The 22,950-nt window shown below is 32.0% G+C and overlaps 3 protein-coding genes across 6 annotated transcripts in view; 2 read left to right on the top strand and 1 right to left on the bottom strand.

Annotated features, from left to right (window-relative positions):
• LOC125075949 (glucose transporter type 1) overlaps positions 1–15,544 on the top strand; it is a 40,782-nt gene extending 25,238 nt beyond the window's left edge. For 3 of the 4 annotated variants that reach the window (XM_047687830.1, XM_047687831.1, XM_047687833.1), the window contains 13 exons: positions 2,915–3,080; positions 3,270–3,407; positions 6,489–6,584; positions 7,223–7,383; positions 7,469–7,593; positions 7,897–8,067; positions 8,176–8,312; positions 9,224–9,382; positions 9,783–9,995; positions 11,585–11,809; positions 12,093–12,232; positions 12,943–13,058; positions 13,459–15,544. In XM_047687830.1, coding sequence (XP_047543786.1) covers positions 2,915–3,080; positions 3,270–3,407; positions 6,489–6,584; positions 7,223–7,383; positions 7,469–7,593; positions 7,897–8,067; positions 8,176–8,312; positions 9,224–9,382; positions 9,783–9,995; positions 11,585–11,809; positions 12,093–12,232; positions 12,943–13,058; positions 13,459–13,547 — 1,936 coding nt within the window. In that variant the 3' untranslated portion in view covers positions 13,548–15,544. The remainder of the gene's footprint in view (positions 1–2,914; positions 3,081–3,269; positions 3,408–6,488; positions 6,585–7,222; positions 7,384–7,468; positions 7,594–7,896; positions 8,068–8,175; positions 8,313–9,223; positions 9,383–9,782; positions 9,996–11,584; positions 11,810–12,092; positions 12,233–12,942; positions 13,059–13,458) is intronic. The other variant, XM_047687832.1, reaches the window with a different exon arrangement.
• A 1,427-nt stretch (positions 15,545–16,971) lies between these two features.
• On the bottom strand, positions 16,972–18,563 carry LOC125075964 (biogenesis of lysosome-related organelles complex 1 subunit 2). Its single transcript, XM_047687852.1, has 4 exons — positions 18,256–18,563; positions 18,035–18,165; positions 17,652–17,763; positions 16,972–17,328 (listed from the first exon to the last, which is right to left on the bottom strand). The coding sequence occupies exons 1-4, from the start codon at positions 18,302–18,304 to the stop codon at positions 17,189–17,191; spliced, it is 432 nt and encodes a 143-aa protein (XP_047543808.1). The 5' UTR covers positions 18,305–18,563; the 3' UTR covers positions 16,972–17,188.
• A 986-nt stretch (positions 18,564–19,549) lies between these two features.
• Positions 19,550–21,110, top strand: LOC125075942 (tubulin alpha-1 chain-like). The gene has a single exon (XM_047687812.1). The coding sequence runs from the start codon at positions 19,638–19,640 to the stop codon at positions 20,988–20,990; it is 1,353 nt and encodes a 450-aa protein (XP_047543768.1). The 5' UTR covers positions 19,550–19,637; the 3' UTR covers positions 20,991–21,110.
• The last annotated feature ends 1,840 nt before the right edge of the window (positions 21,111–22,950 follow it).

Here is a 22,950-nt window from a genome sequence, read left to right as displayed (position 1 = left end):
TAGCGCGGGGCTACAGTACGCTACGCCTAGCTGACAATAGAATGATTTTTTTTTTCATGTCCTTGTTTGATTTCTATACGTTTTTTGTAAAGAACTGATATGCCTCGTGAGTTTACAAATAAATCTGTAGTACGACAATTTTGAACGTTGTTTGTACTTCTTTTTTTTAAGCTTATTGTATAGATTGGGTATTTTCGCACTTTGATGTTTCTGGCACGTTGTTCCATACTTTGTTTATTCAATATTTTTCCAAATACTTACTTCAGCATTTTATTCTCGTATTGGCTGATACGATATTTCAAATTGTGGACCTGCGGTATAGGTTTAAATCCTATTTGTCATACTGTTAAAATTATGTTAAATGTTTATACTATACACATATCCCTCTCAAAACAAATTTAATATAATTGCAGTTGATTTTTAATACGTAGATTAGTTTAAATTAAAAAAAAAAACTACATTAAAGAAAGTGATTAAAGCAGATTTCCAATTGGTGGATTATGCAACCTAGTGTTTTAACACAAAGAACGTTTTTTGGACAGAAAACATAATGAGATGAGGATAATTTTATTGGAATCATTATAACAACATTAACAACAACAACAACAACAATCCCGTTCAGTGATTGCCTGTCTTCCTTACAAGGAAGGCTTTGATTATTTCATATGATTATCCGGAATTTAATACATATGCCTTTCACAGAAAATTCAGATTTGCAAGCGTATATCAATATACGTTTGCTTTTGAAACATTTCAAAGGAATTTGGAGCAATTCGAATTCGAACTAATGCAATCTGATATATTTAATATAAACTAGGAACTGAAGTGTAACCGCACGTACGAGTACGTACTATTCGATATTTCAATAGCAAATTAATACTGTCTGCGCTTGCTCTGTTATTAGAATTCATGACCATTCCAAACTATATTTTACAAAGTAAAACAGAAAAAATACCATGTTTTTAGTTTATCTTATAATTATTTTATTTGTGGTTGGGAATGGAAAAAGCTCATTTGGTACTACCCACTAATCGGTTATTCTATTGACAAATTTTAATACTTTGAATTGCAGCTGAACCAGAATATTTATTCTGTGTCGTGTAAGCAATGCGCTTTTTTCTTAATAATCCTCAGGGCTTTTTAACTATAAATAAAATATCAGATGTTTAATGTAATTTCAATTTAAAAAAGTACAAGATTCCTACAAAATACGAGTCTAGTATCTAGGAATTAATTATAATTTGCATCGACGTAGACGAAGTTCAAGAGTTCTTGAATATTTGATCCTCAGCAGCTTCGCGAGACATGGTCAAACAAGTGGATATCATAATACGTGTCAAAATCTTAATGGTCACAAATTGGACTATGTCAAAAAAAAGCGCTCTTGTTTCCATTGTCGGCATGCTAGTACAGGAGACATTTTTCATGTCGAGTACAGTCATTATAGTTAATTACCGCATAGTTCGAAACAACCGCCCGATCGACGATCTAAAATGGCCACCATCAATTAATTCAAAAAGTCACTGTGCTGCATGCGGCTCCGGCTAATCCGCCTCATCAAAATCGAAGCGTCGATCTGTCAATTAAGTATGACAGGGCATCAACCTGTTATTCCAGCCTTAGTTTAACTTTGACCATCTAAAACGTTGATACAAAGTGGTATAAAACGCTGCTAAATTCAGACACTTCCTTTATCCATCATACAGTGATTTTGAATCGGTTGTTACAATGCTTCCCTTGATACGGTCAAATCTAACAATTGCTATATCAAAATCTTCACATCTTTACAAAATCTTAACTTCCTCAAGGCCTATTTCTTAGCCGTCCGTCATTTTAATATCTCAATGATCGTCCAGTAATGGCAGTTGCTACCATTAGACCCCGAATATCTCTTATAGTTTGATTTTGTTGACGATATCTTTAGTTCTATACCACCAAGGTATTATTATCTCTTTCGAAGATATTAAATCATATTTTAAGGTCATACAAGCCAAAAATTTTCCTTTTGATGACCGGACTTCTAACTAGGCCAAAAAGTCAAAAGTATGAGGAACGTCGTAGGTAAGGTGTTATAAGTATCGTCTTAACCATCTGATCTGACGGTAAATAATAATGTTCCCATTAACTCCGAATATCAATATTTGGCACACGAAACAACAGGTCATTGATCTTTACTACAACGATGATAGGACTTGTCTTTATTGATGGGTTTACTGAAAACATAATTATATATATATGAGTATAATATTATTAAAGTTTACGTTGTTAAATATGGGTAATAATATAGGTTTGTTTTTTCATTCCTTATATTTACCTCAAACAGCAGTCTAGCCGGTACCATTTTATATCTTACTCCGGATACTTTATTTATAACGTAAACCACTACAAGATTAAATGTAGATTTAAAATTGTTGGTTGATAAATATTAATAAGTATTATGTCTGAAATAAATGTTCTATTCCAATTTAGATGCAGCTCTACCAGCAGTCAAATCATTTTTGGCACAATATTTCCAATACAAGAGCCTTGAAATAGAACACTCAAATAGTCTGACAGTTAACTAAGTTGAAAACAATACAAGCTAGTTTAAGCCTTCTTGGGCCGTGTATAGGCCTATGTTTAGCGTTAGTTGTCTTTGTTATTCTGGGACTGGAAAAATATGATTGAAGAATTCAAATTAAGGATTCATGTATCGCGCGCTCTTATCCAACATTAAAAATATAATTTTATACCTACGTATAGTTTAAAAGAACAGTACGTACAGTTTTTTACCCTGTGTTTTTTAAAAAGGGATCAACAATATATATGCCGATGTGATAATATAATACCAACTTTAAATGAGCTTATTAAAACAAAACCTCACTTAGTTTTTAAATCCGAATATTTATTTTAAAATAGGGTTGTTTGTTACCAGCCTTCAGAGACAGGTGAGCGTGATGAGCATGAATCTGTCCGCCAAGCTCGACGAGTTGCAGCGGGGCGACCGACAACTGGAGACCACGGTCGCGCTCTGCGAAATACGTACGCAACTTCAGGAACTTACCAAGAGCGTCGAATCATGCCAAAGTGAAGTCTCCGAGGTAATATTATTCGTTATTTTAATCTAAAATCTCACTCGTTTTATACCATGATATTTGCTGATCCTTACATTTATTATTATCGTATAGATTAAACTACTAAATAAATTACAAGGAGTAAATTTGCAGAAATATTTGTCTAAAATATTTTGTTTACTGTTTCGGTGAATTTTATGTTAAAAATATCCTTAGGTGAAACGCGACATGGTTGCCATCAAACAAGAGTTGGACACCGTGCAGCAAGTCAAAGAGGAGATCGAAGAACTGCGCGAATATGTGGATCGACTCGAAGAGCACTCTCAAAGACGTAAGCTAAGATTGCTCGAGCAGGTAAGGAATACACACATACTACTACGAATATCTCATATAAATCTCCACAAATATATGCTTTAAATGCGCTGCATTTAAACTTTTTTCACATTCAATTAATAAGACTGGGAAACTCAACAAAATTACATTAATTATTATATTCAGATAAGTAGGAAACATGCCATGTGAAAATTTGAAAATCGATGCAGAACTTTACCATCAGTTAATTGAGACATTAGACTTGATTTCTGTATGTATATACAGAAATTCTGTATAATAATCGCCCATGAGTAAGATGTGGGTATTAAAATAACATTTTATGTTCTTCAAAACAACTTTTTTTTCATTAATATTATTCATTACTTATATTAGATCCAAGTAATAATTGAAGTGTATTGCTTAGTTCCGATTTGAAGAAGTAGTGAAGTAAATAGTGGATTTTCAGGCATATGAATGATGTAACATTTTCGAACCAATGCTAGTTAATTCATGATGCAAAGAGTGATTAATATTTCTAACACAGCCAATTTCTATGGTTACACCACCACGACTACCATGTGGCTTATTTTCGAGCTTATCTAGTTGACGTTAAATGCATAAAATTTCAATCATTTTAACCTTTAACATAGTTTTTATCTATTTTGAATACACTTCCAGGATACTTAAAATGGGTTGGTGGGTGGTTCGTAGAAGCCTCCCTCCGGCTACTATTTTTTAAATTCGTTTTACAAAACGCTTTACGGTAGAAAAGTCAAAACCTGATATCTTTTATTTTCTGTTTATGCGCAAAGAGGAACAAATTGTCATAAAGGAATATGCATTTATAAAAGGAAATAATAATCGACCAAGACTATATGTGAATGTTAATTTATTTGTGTTTTGTGTCTCGTTCCCGGTACCTCTGTAGTAAGCTCATTATTATATAATTTTACACATTTACAGATGCAACACACGTACAAAGCCTTTACAAATAAAGTTTCATTTCATTTTCATACAACAGCTTTAAATATCAGACGACAGACGGACACGTAAAAAGTCACTGTGAAGGTTCTTTTTAAAACCAAAAGTATTGTTACATTATTATCTAAAGAGAACAATGAACAAAATTATGTTAGACTATAAAATCAATCAAAAATTCCTGAAACATTTGATTTTTTGAGTACCAATTCGTTTTTGGACGAATACAATTTTTGGAAGTTTGTTTATGTTTATTCGTTCTTAATTTTTTCTAAGCGACTCACGCGCTTTCTTCTGTACGGTGATGGTACTAATGGTACTAAAAATGAGTGAAACGTAAGGGCCAACAACTACTGTGTAAAGTTTTAACTCAATTGAATAAACAGAGAAGAAACGCCTACGGGACAAATTAATAAAATGTTTATTTATATAAGATTGAAAATAGAAGATTTATATGGAAAAATATTTTTATTTCCACTAACCTTACAAGGTCTAAAGATAGTTTTAATATTGAATTAGTTTACGTACTCTGGTTACGGAAAATATATGTTCATTCAAGAATATTAGAAAATGCAGCGGGGTTCTAGGAAATATATTCATAGACTTGCTTTATTACAGAAAAAGGAATACGCAGAAATCTAGAACACTGTTTTTTACAATTATAATTAGCGATATGTGTATATTACGAGTAACTATATTTTCTTTAAAAAGGGTTTAGTAATGTAAATCTTATTATGTCTCTAAAAACAAATATAAAACGTTGAATTTCTTTTAATAAAAAAGAAAAATGTAACTAAAAAAATAGATTATATAATTTTATTTTCTAGTTATTAAATTTTAACTTTAGAATTGAATCGAAATCCATGAAGCCTTATGGATTAATTTAATATTGGCTACTTTTATGATATAATAAGGATAGAATACGTTAATCCCTAATGAAATTCCTGTTATGGTTCAACTGAAGTCTTCTATAACTGCTAATTAAAGATTTAAAATATTTTAACTTAACTTTATTATGTAATATATTTCATACAAATATGTTACATAATAAATAAAACTAAAAGTCATTGATGTACTCGTTCAATAAATTCTCAGTAGCAATTCGGAGCTAAGGAGTTGTCAGTGGGAGAGATATTACCTTGCCTCGGAAAGCACGTAAAGCCAGCAGTGTCTATTTAACGTTTCATCGAACTGAGAGGCAAGAGAGTGCACACATGTGTTTGCAGTGCCTCCGGCGTAGTTAACTGCCCTTTGAGTTTCTTTGTCTGAATTTTGGTCGGAAAGATTTCAATTTACAGCTGTACACAACACACTATACATTTAATAAGTATTTAATTTATTTTGTATTTACTAACAATGATATATATACATATTTCCCGTTAAAAAAGAAACATGTAGACACTTTATTTCTGTCATATATTTTTCCAATTTTTGTTCTTGTAGCCATTTAACAAACCTTTTAATATTAATTAATTATTGTCACCAGTTAGCAGATAACTGAAAACTACACTGACTTTAATCCAGTTCCATTCAACCGATTAAGCTGATATTTTGGACCCGTTTCGTGTCACCGAAAACAACTAAATCGCATTGATTTAGTACAAATCAAATATTTTGCGTTTTTGTGGATTGATCAAACAAACGTTATACTTAAAAAGGTTTTTTGAATAATTATGTTTTATTTACTCTATTGTCTAGTTTCGTTTAGTGGAGATCAGGTTTTACTGAATATAATTAATCGAAAAATGTTGATATGGTCCACAAGCTTGAAACTTACGTAACGATAAAATTGTTTAAAACAGTACTTCGCTTGAATTAATTACTAGCCTCTTATTCAATTCAAGTATGTTGTCGATTTTGCCGCTTTTGACGGTAAACGTATCACTATTTGTTATTCAAAAATATAAGTTATACTTAAAGAAAACTACTTCAAATATATGTATGTGTGTATGTGTGTCGAATATATATATTATGTCTACTACTAATATATAAACGCAAGGCATGCAAATGCGTTAAATAATATCTTTAATATATGTATTCTTGTGATGAATTATCGAAAAGTAACAAAACATGCTATTTAATAATGTAAACAGCATATGACATGTGTACTTTTACTTGCCGTAGAGCAGTGTATTTTAATTTCAGGGACTTACTTTCTTCTTGTCGTACGCCATCTTGGCCGCGGTGCTCGGGATGCTGCAGTTTGGTTACAACACTGGTGTCATCAACGCTCCTGGCAGAGTGAGATGTTTATATATCCTTGAGAAAGCAGCAACAATTAATGCAGATGGTTACCTAAGCCTAAGCCGTGTGAACAATAAACTTTTCATATAGTTAACAATTATCAAAACAATTATAATTCTTTGTAATACGCATATTTTTTTTATAAATTTTATATATTTTTTTTACTCACACATTTATATGTCGCCTCGTTGTATTTCTGTCGTTACTTTGGAAAATATAGCAAAGCGACATACACAAGATATTTAACTTATTTTCAAACGACAATTTACTATATGAAAAGCTTAGTTCATCCGAACGTTCCTATATGGATTATGGCATTCACCGAAAGCGTGTCTTACTAGTTTAATTCTTAGTTATTAAGTACATTATTTATAAGCATATACTATTTATATCAGACAAGTCTGAATATAAAGCTGATTTCTGTGTCGTTCGAACGACTTCGATTTTGTTCGTAACATAATGTGCTACAAGTCAAATATTTAACTACAATGAGCATTTTGAGACATCTGATGTTACCACTTAACTGGCATAACCTACAAAATCGTTCAAATATTTTTTTTGATATGGTTTTAATTATGAGTTATAAGAAACGATTGATTTGAATTATTTTACCTAATTAAGTAATATCTATGCAGAATATCGAAAACTTCATGAAGGATGTTTACAAAGATCGCTACGGTAAAGATATCCACGAGGACACCGTGAACAGGTTATACTCGATAGCAGTCAGCATCTTCGCTATCGGTGGCATGCTGGGTGGGTTTTCAGGGGGGATGATTGCAAACCGATTCGGCAGGTACGAATACTGTGTGACATAAAATGCAAAAGAAATTCATAGATAATGTTTAGTTTAGTTTATAGCTGCCCATTTATTACAACAGAAAAGGAGGTCTCTTGCTCAACAATATACTCGGCATCGGGGGCGCTAGTCTTATGGGATTTACCAAGATATCACATTGTTACGAAATGCTCTTCTTCGGTAGATTCATCATAGGTGTCAATTGTGGTAAGGCCTTTGAAACACATGTAAAAAAAATTACGACTGAAATTATATTACTACAAAATAAAATCGAATGACAAATTTAGTGACGTTTGTAATCACTGAAAATTTTAAAGTAGTGTAATTCATCCGTTTTTAAAATATAATATTAAACAATTCTTTTATATACATTACAAAGAACCGAGCCTCATTTAAAACATTAAAATTGTCATCAAAACGTATCCATCGACTGGTCTATTGTATTCGATGTATTTTAAATAATAAAGTAATCAAAGATGACTCAGAATCGAATTAAAGAAAAACTTGTAGGTCTAAACACATCGCTTGTGCCAATGTACATATCGGAGATTGCGCCCCTGAATTTGCGCGGTGGCCTGGGAACCGTCAACCAACTCGCCGTCACCGTTGGACTGCTGCTTTCGCAAGTACTCGGCATCGAACAGATTCTCGGCACAGACGACGGATGGCCCATTTTGCTTGGTAATTAAGAATGAATATATTAAATAATTATTTTGCATTGATAAACTCCAACTCCTTAGCTGATAAAATTATTAAAAACAAAATCTTAAAATTGTATTTTGTTTCTAGGCTTAGCTGTATGCCCTGCTATTCTACAGCTGCTGTTATTGCCAGCTTGTCCCGAATCGCCACGCTATTTGCTAATTACTCGGCAGTGGGAGGAGGAAGCACGACGGGCACTCAGGAGGTTACGCGCGAGCAATCAAGTATGGATAAAAATCTCTTTTTGACAAGTATCTTGGGAGTACTCGTTACGCTTAGTCTTATCTTAATTCGTTTGATTATGTCTTTATTGCGTTAAAGTTAATTATTATAATAAAAGGACATAAAATAAAGTCACTGGGATATGAAAATAATAGAAAAGCTTATAAATAAAAAATTCTTCTACTAGACTATTTATTTTTAAAGATTTTTAACAATAAAAGATAATAAACGAAAATTAAAAAATAAAATAATTTTTTTTCTAAATCAAGGAAGTAGATTGAAAATTCAAAACATTAAACATTTTCAAACAATCTGAAATAAATTTTAAAATAGTCTTGCATTACATTGATGTCAGGTTTCCTAACGACTGATTTAACGTAACTTATTCCGATTGTTCAATTGTGCATAAATCTCTTACAGTGCTTTCCACTCAATTTGTTTGAAATTACCGTGTTTGCAACTGCAACTTTACAATTATTCAGAAAGTCACAAATAATCCAAAAAAATAGTCACATTGTTTAAATCAATTACATAAAACTTTTGTATCGAAAACGAATTTAAAAAACTTTACACGTTTAATTTGTTTAGCTTTATTTATTGTTTTGACCTTCTATTTATAACTTTGGGTATTTTATAAAATGAAGTATTTGCTTAAGAAAGTAAAATAATAAAATGAAAATCTTATGAGAAGATTAAGAGTAAAGGATTAATGTTAACTCGTCAATAAGTTTTAATGAATGCTTTTTAAGCATTCATTAAAACTTATTTTTATTTCGCAAATCGAAATAAAACATATCTTTTGATATCAATAGTTTGAATTAGTAGCAAATGCATTGTATTGACTATATCGAGCGCGAATTGGCGTCGCAGTCACTTTATTATAACTAGGTACTAAATATAAAATAATAAAAAGGTGGAAGAAGATATAGAAGAGATGAGGGCCGAAGAAAGAGCGCAACAAGCTGAAGCTTCCATATCTATGCGGGAACTCCTTTGCTCACCTACACTGCGTGCACCGTTACTCATCGGCGTTGTCATGCAGCTGTCCCAACAGCTAAGCGGAATTAATGCGGTACAAATATATTTGATTATGAAAGTAAAATATTACAGTGAAACATTTTTTTTTAAATAAAAAACATAATGAAAAAGTAAAAGTAAAGCTTGTTACTATTGATGGAGCAGCAACAAAAATGCTTTAAAATCATTGATTAGCTAATAAAAAAACTTATTCTGTTTTAAATGGTTGGGCAGAAAAGCTGCACTAAGTTTTACATACTCAAATTTTGCTTATAAATAATTCACATCGTGCTCGGCGGTGAAGAAAAACACCGTAAGAAACTCGACCTGCATGGGTTGGACGAAATTCTACTTATTAGAATAAACTCCAAGCCTTCTCTCAAAGTGTGGAGTCCTTGCTGTGGTATTATTCGAAATGTTTTGTTAATTCGCCTTAATGTATTAATTTTTTTTAGGTATTCTACTATTCAACATCGCTTTTCACTTCATCTGGTTTAACTGAGGAGTCAGCTAAGTTTGCAACTATGGGAATCGGCGCAATCATGGTGGGCATGACCCTAGTCTCTTTGCCGCTAATGGACCGCACTGGACGACGAACTCTTCATCTGTACGGCCTCGGTGGAATGTTCATTTTCTCCATTTTCATCACGATCTCTTTCCTCATAAAGGTGTGTCTTATACAACATTGTAAGTAATAACCTCCGGGTTAATAGGCACCGGATTAAAGGAAAGCTGGCCTATAATCTTAAAAATTGGAAACATTCAATCTATTTTTCGAAAATTATTTACCAAATTCGAAAATGATAAACTATTTAAACCAAAACATCATATATTATTACAATTTAAAATTATGATCTTTATAGCTTGTAATGTATTAGTTTCTAAAAGATAAAAAAATGGTGCTCAATAAAACATGCATCCAAATTTATAATATTATTAATATTACGAATATCCTGACCTAAATAACGTTTAAATTCGTAATAATTATCTTAAATCTATATTTTTCTTATAATTAGCGTTTAAGATTTATTTAGATATTGTGAGATGAGTCAAAAAAATCCTCACAATATTTAACTATTTCATTTTTAAGTATTTATTGTTACTGTATCATGAATGGTTGGTATTATCTTCCTTATTACAATTAAAACCGTAATATGCCTTACCTATCCTTAGAATACTTCAAGTAAGTTAGCAATAAAAATGTACTAATTTACTTTTATTAAACTCAACACGTTAATGTAATGTGGACTTAATTTAAACTTAGTTATTGGAAATTATTTGGACGTTTGCAATTGAAAATAATATTAACCATAGCAAGTTGTCCTCATGGGTATTCAAATAAAATCTATTCTGATCTAATTCCACAAAATTATAAATATAATAAGTTTAATATTCAGAATAATAATTACTAAAAAAAACTTATGAGGTCAAAACCTGCACTGATTTAGCTTAGGCACGCTTTATCATCGCTTGAATTTTAAAACTGACATTTTTTTTTATTTACCGAGTTTTTTTATTGATCTCAGCTACGTTTATAATTATTTCATTTCATTCAAACTCATCAACAATATAAGAACTTGAATGTTCTTATTCTATTTTACTATAATCATTAAACAACATAGCATTATTTTGATGATGTCCCAACGTACACACAATAACCTACATCGGTATTATGTTTTTATACATCCAAACTTTCACTACCCAGTTTTTTTTTTTTTGCTTTCGCTTAGAGCTAGCTGTCCTCCCCAAAATTCGACTTTCCTGTCTCCGTACCCGGACTCTCGGTAGGAAAGAAATTAAATAAAGTGAAATAAATTTTCAAATATAAATGTTAGGAACATCACTCACGAAGCACCCTACACGATTTTTTATTCACTACACGAGACAAGCCATTATTTTGAAAAAATCACGAAGAGCTCTGGCGCACGCGTTAATTGAAGCGAGATTTTCCACACAACACTGCTCAAAAGCAGAAGGCACATCACTTAAGCATACGCAATACAGCCGATGAAATGAAAATAATAAATCGATTCACCTTGCTATAACAGCACTATGTAGATGACAGTTAAGAGAACATCTAAAAAGAACTTATTACTCTTTTAGCATTATACTCTTTTATATTATAGACGCCGCCTTAAACTGTAAAGACTTACGACAGACATACACCGAACGAAAAGTGTGTGATGGCATTTATGTTTGTGATTTATTTCTAATCCGGTCGGTCACGGGAAAGAGCATCATTGCTATCCCCTGATAGGAGTTTTTTGGCTATGTACAGGAAATGATTGACTGGATGAGTTACTTGTCGGTGGTGTCTACGCTGAGCTTCGTGGTATTCTTTGCTGTCGGACCTGGCTCTATTCCTTGGCTGATAACTGCAGAGCTCTTCTCTCAAGGCCCGCGACCAAGTGCAATGGCGATCGCTGTCTTAGTTAATTGGCTCGCGAATTTCGTTGTCGGAATTGGCTTTCCTAGTATGAAGGTAGATATTTAATTACTTTAAATCGTTTAATAAATTAAAAGAACATCTAAATTGTAACCAAGGAACCCGGGTTAATTTCAGAATATTCATATGTTTAATTTGTACAGCGTTAAAGGTAAATTTTGTAAGAAAATCTATTTTTGGATAAATTATAAAATTATTTAATATTAAACAACTACCATTGGAGGTTGCTCCATGCTCTCTTCATCCGAAAAGCGGAGGCCTTTGCCCAGCCGTGAGGCATTTGCAATCTTTTACTTATTAATTTTTTATTACTTTTCAGGCTCTATTGGAAAACTATACATTCCTGCCTTTTAGCGTATTCCTTGCAATTTTTTGGATATTTACGTACAAAAAAGTTCCTGAAACGAAAAATAAGACCTTTGAGGAAATTTTGGCTCTATTTCGAAACTCGAATGGCAGGTGAGAATTAAATATTAAACCATTTTTTTATTTTATTCTTTCAATTGCACACTTTACACTCTGAACAATAAAGTGTTGAGTACTTTTTAGTTCAAGTACATTATTTTAAGTAGGCACTTATCACTAACTAATCATAGCCATACCCACGCTCTGCACTTAATATTCTTCAACAATAATGAATTACTTTTTTAAATTACAGAAATAATTAATTTATAATATTAAATTGTGTCCAACTAAGCCACAAGTGTTTAAATTTTAAAATAATGCTCATTTAAAATATATTATAAGCCATAATTTATTTCGGCCAATTTAATTATTTGATTTCTTACCGCAAAATTAACGGCTTGATTTATTAGCGGTATAAAATAATAGTAAAAATTTAAGTATTATTTAATCGGCAAAAACAATTATTGATTAAATAAACATAATTAAACCAACTTGATCATTACTTCTATTCTGTATTGTATTACAAAACTAAAAGTAAAGTCTTGAAAGACTTTTTAATTTATATAAAATATATCAGAATTTGTACTTGGTATACTTAATATTTTAGTATAAGTACTTATACTAAAATATTTCTACTAAATATTTAAATAATATATGAAAGATGTAGCAAGCGATTGAAGTAAAGTGAATGGCGGATTGAAGGAAGTAGCTTATGAAAAACGTGTGGTGTGTGTGTGTGCGTGATGCTCAATGTGTGTGTCCAGGGACAATTTCCGCGACAGCCGGCTCTATGGAAGCATGATGAATTGCGTGAACGCGCTGGAACAGCAATTGCCTCCGCCACCACCGCCCGCTCCCGTTGACGAGAAACATGATTCACGTAAGACGCTTAAAAACTCGCTTATGTACCTCATATCGTCACTTTTTATTATATATATATTTTGCCTTGCTCACAATCAGAACGCTCGGCGGGCGTTACTTCACAACACAACTTTGAACACCTGCCCATTTTTCATTTTGTCGATTACAGTCAGCAAATTACAAAGCACTGTAAATCGATACTATCATTTAAAATATTTTACTATCAAATTTGCCAAATACAATAGTCGTTAGTAACTAATAATTTACAAAGCAAAAATATCTAAATGATTTTTTAGCTAAAAAGACTATAAGAAGTCGCAAGAATAAATACAAACTATCAAATGTGATAATCATAAATTCCATATCTTGAAATGCCTAAGCTTGTCACTCGATGAATGAAGCTGTAACTGTGTTTGCAGTGTCGGAGGTGTCGTCGGTCGCGGGCGAGGCGGGACGGCCACCACCACCACTGCCACCGCCGCGCTTCCCGACAACCGGCAACGTCTGACAATGGGAGACCGCTGCGCGTGCGCCACTAGTCGCACCCATCAAGGCCGCCGCCAACTTCTTGTTTCATGGACTCAAGCGTCAAGCCGCAGGCCGCGCCTCTATCACTACCACACAACAAATGTTCTAAATTGATGTGATTAGATTATTAACGAAATTAGTATATAAGTCACGGCGTAAATTAATATATAGTTCTTTAGTCTGTCATTTTATGACATAATTTATGAAATGCATATTTAGATATATAAAGTGCCATCAGTTTCAAGTACCCATTTTAATTAGTTTTTCATAAAGTTTTACTTAAAATAATGAATATTCAACAAATTGACGATTGGAAAACTTCGAGTAGGGCTTAATTGAAGTCTTTTGAAAATTATACCCACAAATACTAGCTTCGGATATTGATAAAGTTAAATTATAAGTATGTGACGGTGAAGTTAATAAATTTATTACATAAAAGATATTAGTAGATTCTATTGAATATTTACTAGAGAGCAATGTTGAGACACTACGAGCACCCGTGGAGTGTCTGGGCCTTTGAATGGGTGCGTAGGTACTCGATAAGTTCAAAGTACGGTCATAATATTATACTTAATGCCAAGTAAAATTCTATTATTCTAAAATGGGTAACTTTATGCTTAAGACAATGATAATTGTCATTGAAATGTATAAAATACGACGTGATGTATTGTTGATTTTTATACATAGGTAATTATATTATTTTACGAATGTTTTTATTCTCCTTTTACTCATAATTATTATTGTTATACCTAATGATAAATTAACGTCATATCTGAAATGACCCATATATTATAATATGATATTATAATTAAAACATAAATTTTATTATTATGATTGGAGTAACAGTTTTATTGCAGTTGCGGGAATTGATTATATGTATAAAATATTGTAATTTATTTAGAGCAAAGAGAATTTACTTAGAGACACGATTCGCAACACTTGATTAAGTCGTAGTTATTTTATGTTTTCAAATTTAGATATTTAATTTATAGTGATAAGAGATAATAAATGCATAATACCATTTTAATTGATGAAAGATAGATTATGGTAAGTTATACAATTTGTGAAGACTTTTAAGAATGTAAAGCTTTTAAACTTATACGCCCTAGAAGATAAACAAAACGTTTTCATTAATTATAAGTTAGGGTTCAGTAGTTACTACAGGGTTGTAGTCAATCTGTTCGTCCGTACATCTGATAACTGCTCAATTCAATATTTAAGACTAAAAGGATCCGTAGCCTATCGTTATCGGAGAAGGTAGCACGGCCTAATAATTATGTGTGACTGTAGACGAGCGTCGTAACGACGACTGATGGTTCAATTTTGAGTTATCTCAATGTAGTTATCTAAGACAATCTTTTACTTATAAAAAGGTTGAAAATGAACTAATCTTTTACGAAATGCTCTTTACTTTAATATCTTTATATTTTTAAGCACAATCTTAGCACAAAGTTATAATAATTAAAAATAAAACCATATAAGAGTCTTAAATCAAAATTCATTTCATACATTAGTTAGCATATTAATAATAATGACACAAAGCAATAATCGTCCTTATACATGTGATAAAAAATCAATAATATTTTACTATATACCGATAATAACTATGGGAATGTCAAAATTCTAAAGTAACAAAGCCGAAGCACATTCCCAACAAACCCTCGCGCACTTCAATTGTTATATTACGTAAAATAATAGTAAAATCGGTAGACTTTTCCGGTCTAAATGTATTCGATTTATTTTTAAGCTTTTTATCATCGGTCGCGTATCGATGCTGGATGAACGGATGGACAGATTTGTTATTTGTTGGGAGAAAAAATCCCATTCGCTAGTGAAAGAAATCCTAAAAACCTTCTAAAGCACTATCCACAGTATATGCCACAATTATCTGAAATGCCTTTAAGTTTCCATATGCGGAGATTTCTCCGTACTTGTACAAAAGGAACTTGTAAAATTTTATTGGAATTAATACTTGTTATAAAAACGTAAAAAAACACAAAAGAGTTTTTTATTTTAATAAATCCCAATTGACATTTTTTAATAATAATAATCAGTGCGTATTTATAATTATGATAATATTTAATACGAAGATCAAAGTAGTTGGTTCAATTTTACACATTTCTGTAGTTTATCCGAGATAATTTACCTAATGGGAATCGTAAACTGTTCTATTATAACACTAACAGCAATAATACAAAATTGGTACTAAGTAGATAATAATTATTAATTACGTTAATATTATTATTATTATAGATTTAAATACAACGGTTTTTTTCGAATCATAAACGCTTAAACATTACCTACCTACTTGAAAATAAACCTTATCGAGCAATGTTTTTTCCATAGTATCACAAAATGATTAAATCGTGGTAGCCATATGCACAATTTTCATTAGCAAATGCCAAACCATACACACAATTTTTCAATTTTAATAGTTTATTAAACATTGCAGAGCGTCTTCTTTTTGCTAACTCCTTGCCAGGAACACTAGGACATAATTGCGCCTATTATATCAAGACATTTGGTCAATAAGGTCTAACACTTCTACATTTAGGAGTACATCAGTGTTTACACATTTAACATATGGGTTTATATTGTTTATAACAATAATTCATTACAAATTTCTACTCCTAAACAGCAATAAGTAGTATTTTTGTGTTTCGACTTCCGATTGGAAGAATGTGTAAGTCGGCCAACAAGGAACATAACATCAACATAACATCTTGGTTCCCAAGGTCGGTGGGCGGTTGCGCATTGGCAATATAAGAAACGGTTAATATTTTTTATGTCTATGGGTGGTAGTGAGGAGTTATCGTTAGGTGCTCATTAGCCCAACCGCTTATCTATAATATAGAAATGTAGTTTTTTTAATAATATAATAGTAAGTTATTGATACTAAATCTGTACTATTTCTGAGAGCAGTTTCACATCGCAAAATATCGCAAGTCTTTTATACAAGGAGGCCGAGAAATGCACCAAGAATAGATTCTTATGGATCCAAATACTTACTACCTAACAGAACGGGTAGATTAAATGAATTAAAACGAATAATACGGTTCGTCGGTGATGTGTATCAAATTATGTCTGCACGCACTTATAATAAATATTTTTATTCAGTATTTCATAATTAGTTTTCATTCCATTAATAGTTTTATCAAATTTGAAACCAGAGGCTATCATTTAATATAAAGATTTTGAAATTAATGACAGCTATAGCAAGACAACTAATAATACTACTAGAAATACTAGTCTGGTCAACCAAAAAAGTGCTTGAGTAACATAATATCTCATCTTATATACTAACATAATCTCATAGAAAAGAATTGTGTTCTTCAATTCATTGGGCATCTTCCAAGATATTATATTTATTTAAATGGAAAGAATCAATTTAAATTAAAGTAGACTTTGGTGTGAAAAAGTATATTTTTATTGGACTTACATAGTTTTGGTCTATTTAACTTTTGAATTAAATTTAAAACACAAAAATGATAATTGACACTATACTATTTCGCTTATTTTCAATACATATATATTTAATAACTATTAGTTATACAATAATGTAAAATTAAAGCAAAAATCAATAATTTTTTTATAAATTTAGTAGAATAATTAATTCAAAGTTTATTTTTCTTCAAGTTCCTTAAATCGAGCCTTCAGTTGCTTTGTATAGCTGTCCAAACGATATGCATTTGCTTCAAATTGTGATACTTGTGCATCAATCTGGTCTATTTGAAGAAGCAATGGCTTTATCTGGGAATTATCTAAAATGCAACAAAATTTGTAAAACAATCTTTAAGAAAAATAACTTCAGTAGTAATGTAATCAAATGTTAGAAAAAATATTTGTCATTTTAATTTTAAATCATATTTATCAAACTTAAAGTAGGAATAAGAAAGGTTTATATTTAGTTGTCCGGTCATTGTAAGCATTGTTAGGGTTGGAGTAAGCAACAAAACTCAATATGACTTCTGTGATCATAAAACCTTTAGTTATTATAGTTATAACATTAATTTTAAAAGGTTTCTTTAATTCATTTAACTGGAACCAACATTTAGATTAGATATGAATTTTGATTAATACTCACACATTTCATTATATTCATTCAAAGTCTTGCTTAAATTGACTGTCAAATTCTTAAGATCTGCATATTTAGTGATAGCCAATCTGTTGATCTCTTCTAATAGGTTGTAATGATCCTGAATTTTACATGATATTAGTTAGAATTAAAATCCCCTATAAAAGTTAATGCTTAATTTTGTTAACAATATAAGCATTCATATATAATATTATAAAGGTAAGCTGGTGAACAAATGGGCACCTACTGAAAAGTGCTCATAACCCCCTATAGACATTGGTGCTATCAAAAATATGAACTATTCTTTATATTGCCCATTGTAGCCATCCTTGGTGACTAAGATGTTATGTCCCTTGAGCCTGTACTTATACCGAATAACTAATATAACCTACCTGTCCAGCAGCCATTTCTCCTTGTAAATAATCGTTAGTCTTTTTGAACAGTTGTGTTGCTAAGCGGCTTATTACAGGATCATGAGGATCTAACATTTCAAAGCTTGAACAACTAGGAGACATAAAAAGCTCTGAAATGTATAGAGTTCATGGTTATAGTACCAGGAATTACTAATGCTTTTAATAATTTACTACACATTCATAAGACATAGTATAAAAACCTTTATTTTGCCCATCTTTTGCCCATTTTGCTACATCTTCTTCAGACATCTTTATATTATAAATCACTCCTGTTATGCTGTTTGAAGAATTTTAAATAATAACAATTTGGAAATTATGATAAGATGAGAAATACAAATGCTTTAATATTACAAGTTTTTTAAGACTTAATTTAAAACAAACACCATTTACGTTAACACGTAACATAAAATTTACAGTTATGTGTTAATTTTAATAGTAAATAATGCAAAAATCTATATGAAACTTATGATTACAATTTAAGACTGCGTTGCATTGATAAATGATATCGACAAAATGACAAATGTGTTATTGTCTTTGCCTTATGTCTATATACCTCAAAACCTATAGCCGGTGTTACCAACTCGAACTTTATCAACCAGTGCTCCTTTGAAAGGTGGGTAGATCTGCCACCTACATTTTTTAAGTTTTCAAAATAAGTATGAGTTATTTAAATTTAATTTTGTTGTTCAAATTTGTTCAATCAGCGTTGAGCAGTTCCTTTGTTGGAAATACCCTGAATTCCGTAGCTGTTTTATGGTAAAGCTCATAGGGGACTATCACAAATGAATGAGAATGAAATATTTTTACAAAATTTTATATCTATACTATTAACACAAAATCAGGTAGGCTTACCATAAAAATGTATTTTCATCGTGTGATAAGTGTGGATAAATCCTCAAAGCATACATACAACCAATTCTTTTTGAGGAATTCCGATCAATAATGATGAATCATACGTTTCCGATGCTAGGAATTAAAACGGCAATTACTGAATCTACAAACACTTCTTTATAAAATAGCCTCTGAATAATTTCAACAGTTAGAGTTAAATTTAAATTAAAAACAAATGCGTCTCAAAAAGGCTATTTCCACATATTATTTACGAGATTTATGTTTTACCTCTCCTGCAAATTCGATTTTGCAGAAATTTGCAATTACCTATGCTCTTAAGCTGCGTTATTTTTGGAGTATATCTAAAAGAGTTTTATTTTTTAAGCTTAAGAAATGAATACGGCGTTGTGGGTGAAATATTAGAGAAAAATAATTTACAAGAGAACAAGAGCTTAGACAAAAAATAGCTGAACTTACCTACTTTGTAATTTTAATATTTTATATGTGACATTAGCCGAATGTATAATATATTTAATATAGGTAGCTTATCGTAAAAACTATTTCGAAAAACAAAACAGCCAGGTATCTACACAATTTAAAAAAATATATAAATTTTAAATTTAGATACTTTGAGAATTTATAACAATTATATTTTTTAGTTTGAGAGGATATTCTGCAATTGTAAGTTATTTGGGAAAATATTAAGATTTTTTTATAAGACAAAGAATAGTTAAAATAACTTAAAAGCAAAATGCGTGAATGCATTTCGATACATGGAGGACAAGCAGGAGTACAAATTGGTAACGCATGCTGGGAATTATATTGCTTGGAGCATGGAATTCAACCTGACGGTCAAATGCCATCTGATAAAACCGTTGGTGGTGGTGATGATTCCTTTAACACATTTTTTAGTGAAACCGGTGCAGGTAAACACGTACCAAGGGCTGTTTTCATAGATTTAGAACCGACAGTCGTAGATGAAGTCCGTACTGGTACATATAGGCAGCTATTCCATCCCGAACAGCTTATCACGGGAAAAGAGGATGCTGCTAATAACTACGCCAGAGGCCACTACACGATAGGAAAGGAAATAGTGGATCTCGTATTAGACAGAGTGCGTAAATTAGCTGACCAATGTACAGGATTGCAGGGTTTCTTAATATTTCATTCCTTCGGCGGTGGTACCGGCTCAGGTTTTGCTTCACTGTTAATGGAGCGTTTATCGGTAGATTACGGCAAGAAATCTAAATTGGAATTTGCTATATATCCAGCACCACAAATTTCTACTGCAGTAGTAGAACCTTATAATTCCATTCTTACGACTCATACTACCTTGGAGCATTCGGATGCTGCTTTTATGGTAGATAATGAAGCTATTTATGATATTTGTAGAAGAAATTTAGATATAGAAAGACCTACTTATACGAATTTGAATCGACTTATAGGGCAGATAGTGTCGTCTATAACAGCTTCTTTAAGATTTGACGGTGCTTTAAATGTCGACCTTACAGAGTTTCAAACTAACTTAGTACCATATCCACGTATTCATTTTCCTTTAGTGACTTACGCTCCTGTAATATCCGCTGAAAAGGCTTACCACGAACAACTATCAGTTGCAGAAATTACTAATGCTTGTTTCGAACCTGCTAATCAAATGGTAAAGTGTGATCCTCGACATGGTAAATATATGGCTTGTTGTATGTTATATCGTGGCGATGTGGTTCCTAAAGACGTAAATGCAGCTATAGGTACCATTAAAACAAAACGAACAATCCAGTTTGTTGATTGGTGCCCAACAGGCTTTAAAGTTGGCATTAATTACCAACCACCGACTGTCGTTCCCGGAGGAGACTTGGCTAAAGTACAACGTGCAGTTTGCATGCTCTCTAACACTACTGCAATAGCAGAGGCATGGTCACGCTTAAACCATAAATTTGATTTAATGTATGCAAAACGTGCCTTCGTTCATTGGTATGTAGGTGAAGGGATGGAAGAAGGAGAGTTCTCAGAAGCTCGCGAAGACTTGGCTGCACTGGAAAAGGATTACGAAGAGGTTGGTATGGATTCAGGAGAAGGAGAAGGTGAAGGTGGCGAGGAGTATTAAATTAAAACTTTAGTTTTTTTTTGTTACATCGCGATAAGACCGAAAATGTTTTGTTGTCATAGCTGCAATAATTACACTTATGTTTTTTTAAATTGGTTTCTTAAAAATTTTCAAGTGATATTTCTAGTTTTATTTACCTAACTTTTCAGTTTTCACGTATAACAGTTTTCTGCTAATATTATTTATAATATGTATAATAATTACAAATTTAACGATATTTAATGTTATTAATTCCCTAATAAGTAAATTCGAGCCAAACATATTTCAAAGCAAACAAAATTTTACTTAGTATTTTCGGATTTTTCAATATTATGATTAGTCTTAAGATTCTATAAATAAAATTTAATGTTAACGTAACATTTTTTTAGGAAACGAAAGGAAATATTAAATATTTTTATTAATCTTTTATAATTTTACAACTGTTATATTCATTCCGCCCCGTTGCTATCGCGATATCACTTTTCTTTTCCGTTACTACAGTAGACTCGGCTCGGCTTAGCATATAGCGTGGCGTTATATTTAATAATAAATAGTATATGAGAAAGTTAGTTGGTGGCGCATAGGTGATGTAAGGAATGGTTAATATTTCTTACAGCGCCTTTGTCTATGGACCGTGGTGACCACTTACCATCAGGTGGCCCATATGCTCGTCCGCCAACCAATGCCATGAAAAAAAAGTATTGTTGATAACGTGAAGAATTTTTCCTTTTCTCATCCTCCTAATTTTGTCGTCCTGGGCATTAGTCCCAAATGTCTTTAGGCTAAATCCAGCGTTGCTTGTAAAAAGGCTGCGGGGAGAAGTCATTATCTGGAGTTTAGCCGCGAGATTCTTATCAAATAGCATTACTGTATGTAATGCTATTTGATAAGGATCTTCCAGGATTTCTTACTCTTTTCTTCCAACGATATTGTTTTTGCAACTACGTCGTCAAATTGTCCTTTACGACGCATAATCCTGTCGTGGAGCAGTAGATGTTGTAGAGGCACATTGTGGTTGGTACTCTATAAGTTGTAGGCACTGTCTGTGCCAACCGTAAGCCTATTATTATTAAATTATTTTAATTAACAGATTTATATATTTTTACTGAAGATAAGGTTGTACTGCTCCTAGATATTGAGTCATGTTCAATCATAGAATTATATAAATGTAATAGATACTTTTTGGTTTTCAAGTCTTTATAAATAAATCTAACAAAGGATATTTTTTCTATCCATTCTCGTTATTTATCTGTGCTATATGCAATTTATTTTCATCATTATAATTATGGATTTTTAAATTTTGTCTTTCAAATTGAGCGGCATCCGTGGGTGACACGTTGTTGTAGTGAGTTATCGTCACTTCACTCAGCCTGAATAGATCCGATTTCTAACGTCTCTGACTATATCGCCATCACCTTGCACGAGTGATCTAAGGTATCGAAAGTCGGTGCAGGTTCATTGGTAAGGGTACTCCTGCTATGGTTAGGGGCAATGGACTGAAGAGACGTCCGAAATCCCTAAACATGTATTTTGTTTGCTGGTTTGGTTCTGCTAATTTTCACGCCTCTCCAGCCTTTGCCACCACTCCTCCAACCCACTCTGGACCTCTTATCTAGCAGTAGCGCCAGCCATAATTTTGCGTATTTTTACTCTTCTCTTCAATCTTCATCCAACAACTTTCTCTCATGCTTTCATACTATGTGACATTAACTTTATTCCTCTATAGTCGTTGCACTCCAGCGCAACACCTTTATTTTTAAAGATGGGCACCTTCGAGCTCGCTTCTTATGTTGCACTCGTCACTCATTAAGTGCAATAATACTACTCTTAGTAGCGCAGTTATTAGCAAATCGCATGTGATACGTTAATCTAAGGTTTGCTTATCTTTTTTCGTACTTGCATTGGAATAGGCTATATCTGTGCTTATAGTTTTGTTATAATTTATGCTAAATGTGTTGAAATATAATTAAATAATTAACAT

Source organism: Vanessa atalanta, chromosome Z (genome assembly GCF_905147765.1).
Source record: "Vanessa atalanta chromosome Z, ilVanAtal1.2, whole genome shotgun sequence".
NCBI lineage: Eukaryota > Metazoa > Arthropoda > Insecta > Lepidoptera > Nymphalidae > Vanessa > Vanessa atalanta.
This window is presented reverse-complemented; position numbering and strand designations above follow the sequence as displayed.

Excerpts from the sequence above, each read along its gene's own strand:
- LOC125075942 (XM_047687812.1), top strand. The coding sequence starts at position 19,638 with ATGCGTGAATGCATTTCGATACATGGAGGACAAGCAGGAGTACAAATT.
- LOC125075964 (XM_047687852.1), bottom strand. The coding sequence starts at position 18,304 with ATGTCTGAAGAAGATGTAGCAAAATGGGCAAAAGATGGGCAAAATAAA. Across the intron at positions 18,166-18,255 it reads AAAAGATGGGCAAAATAAAG|AGCTTTTTATGTCTCCTAGT; the intron begins GTTTTTATACTA and ends TATACATTTCAG. Across the intron at positions 17,764-18,034 it reads GAGAAATGGCTGCTGGACAG|GATCATTACAACCTATTAGA; the intron begins GTAGGTTATATT and ends TGTAAAATTCAG.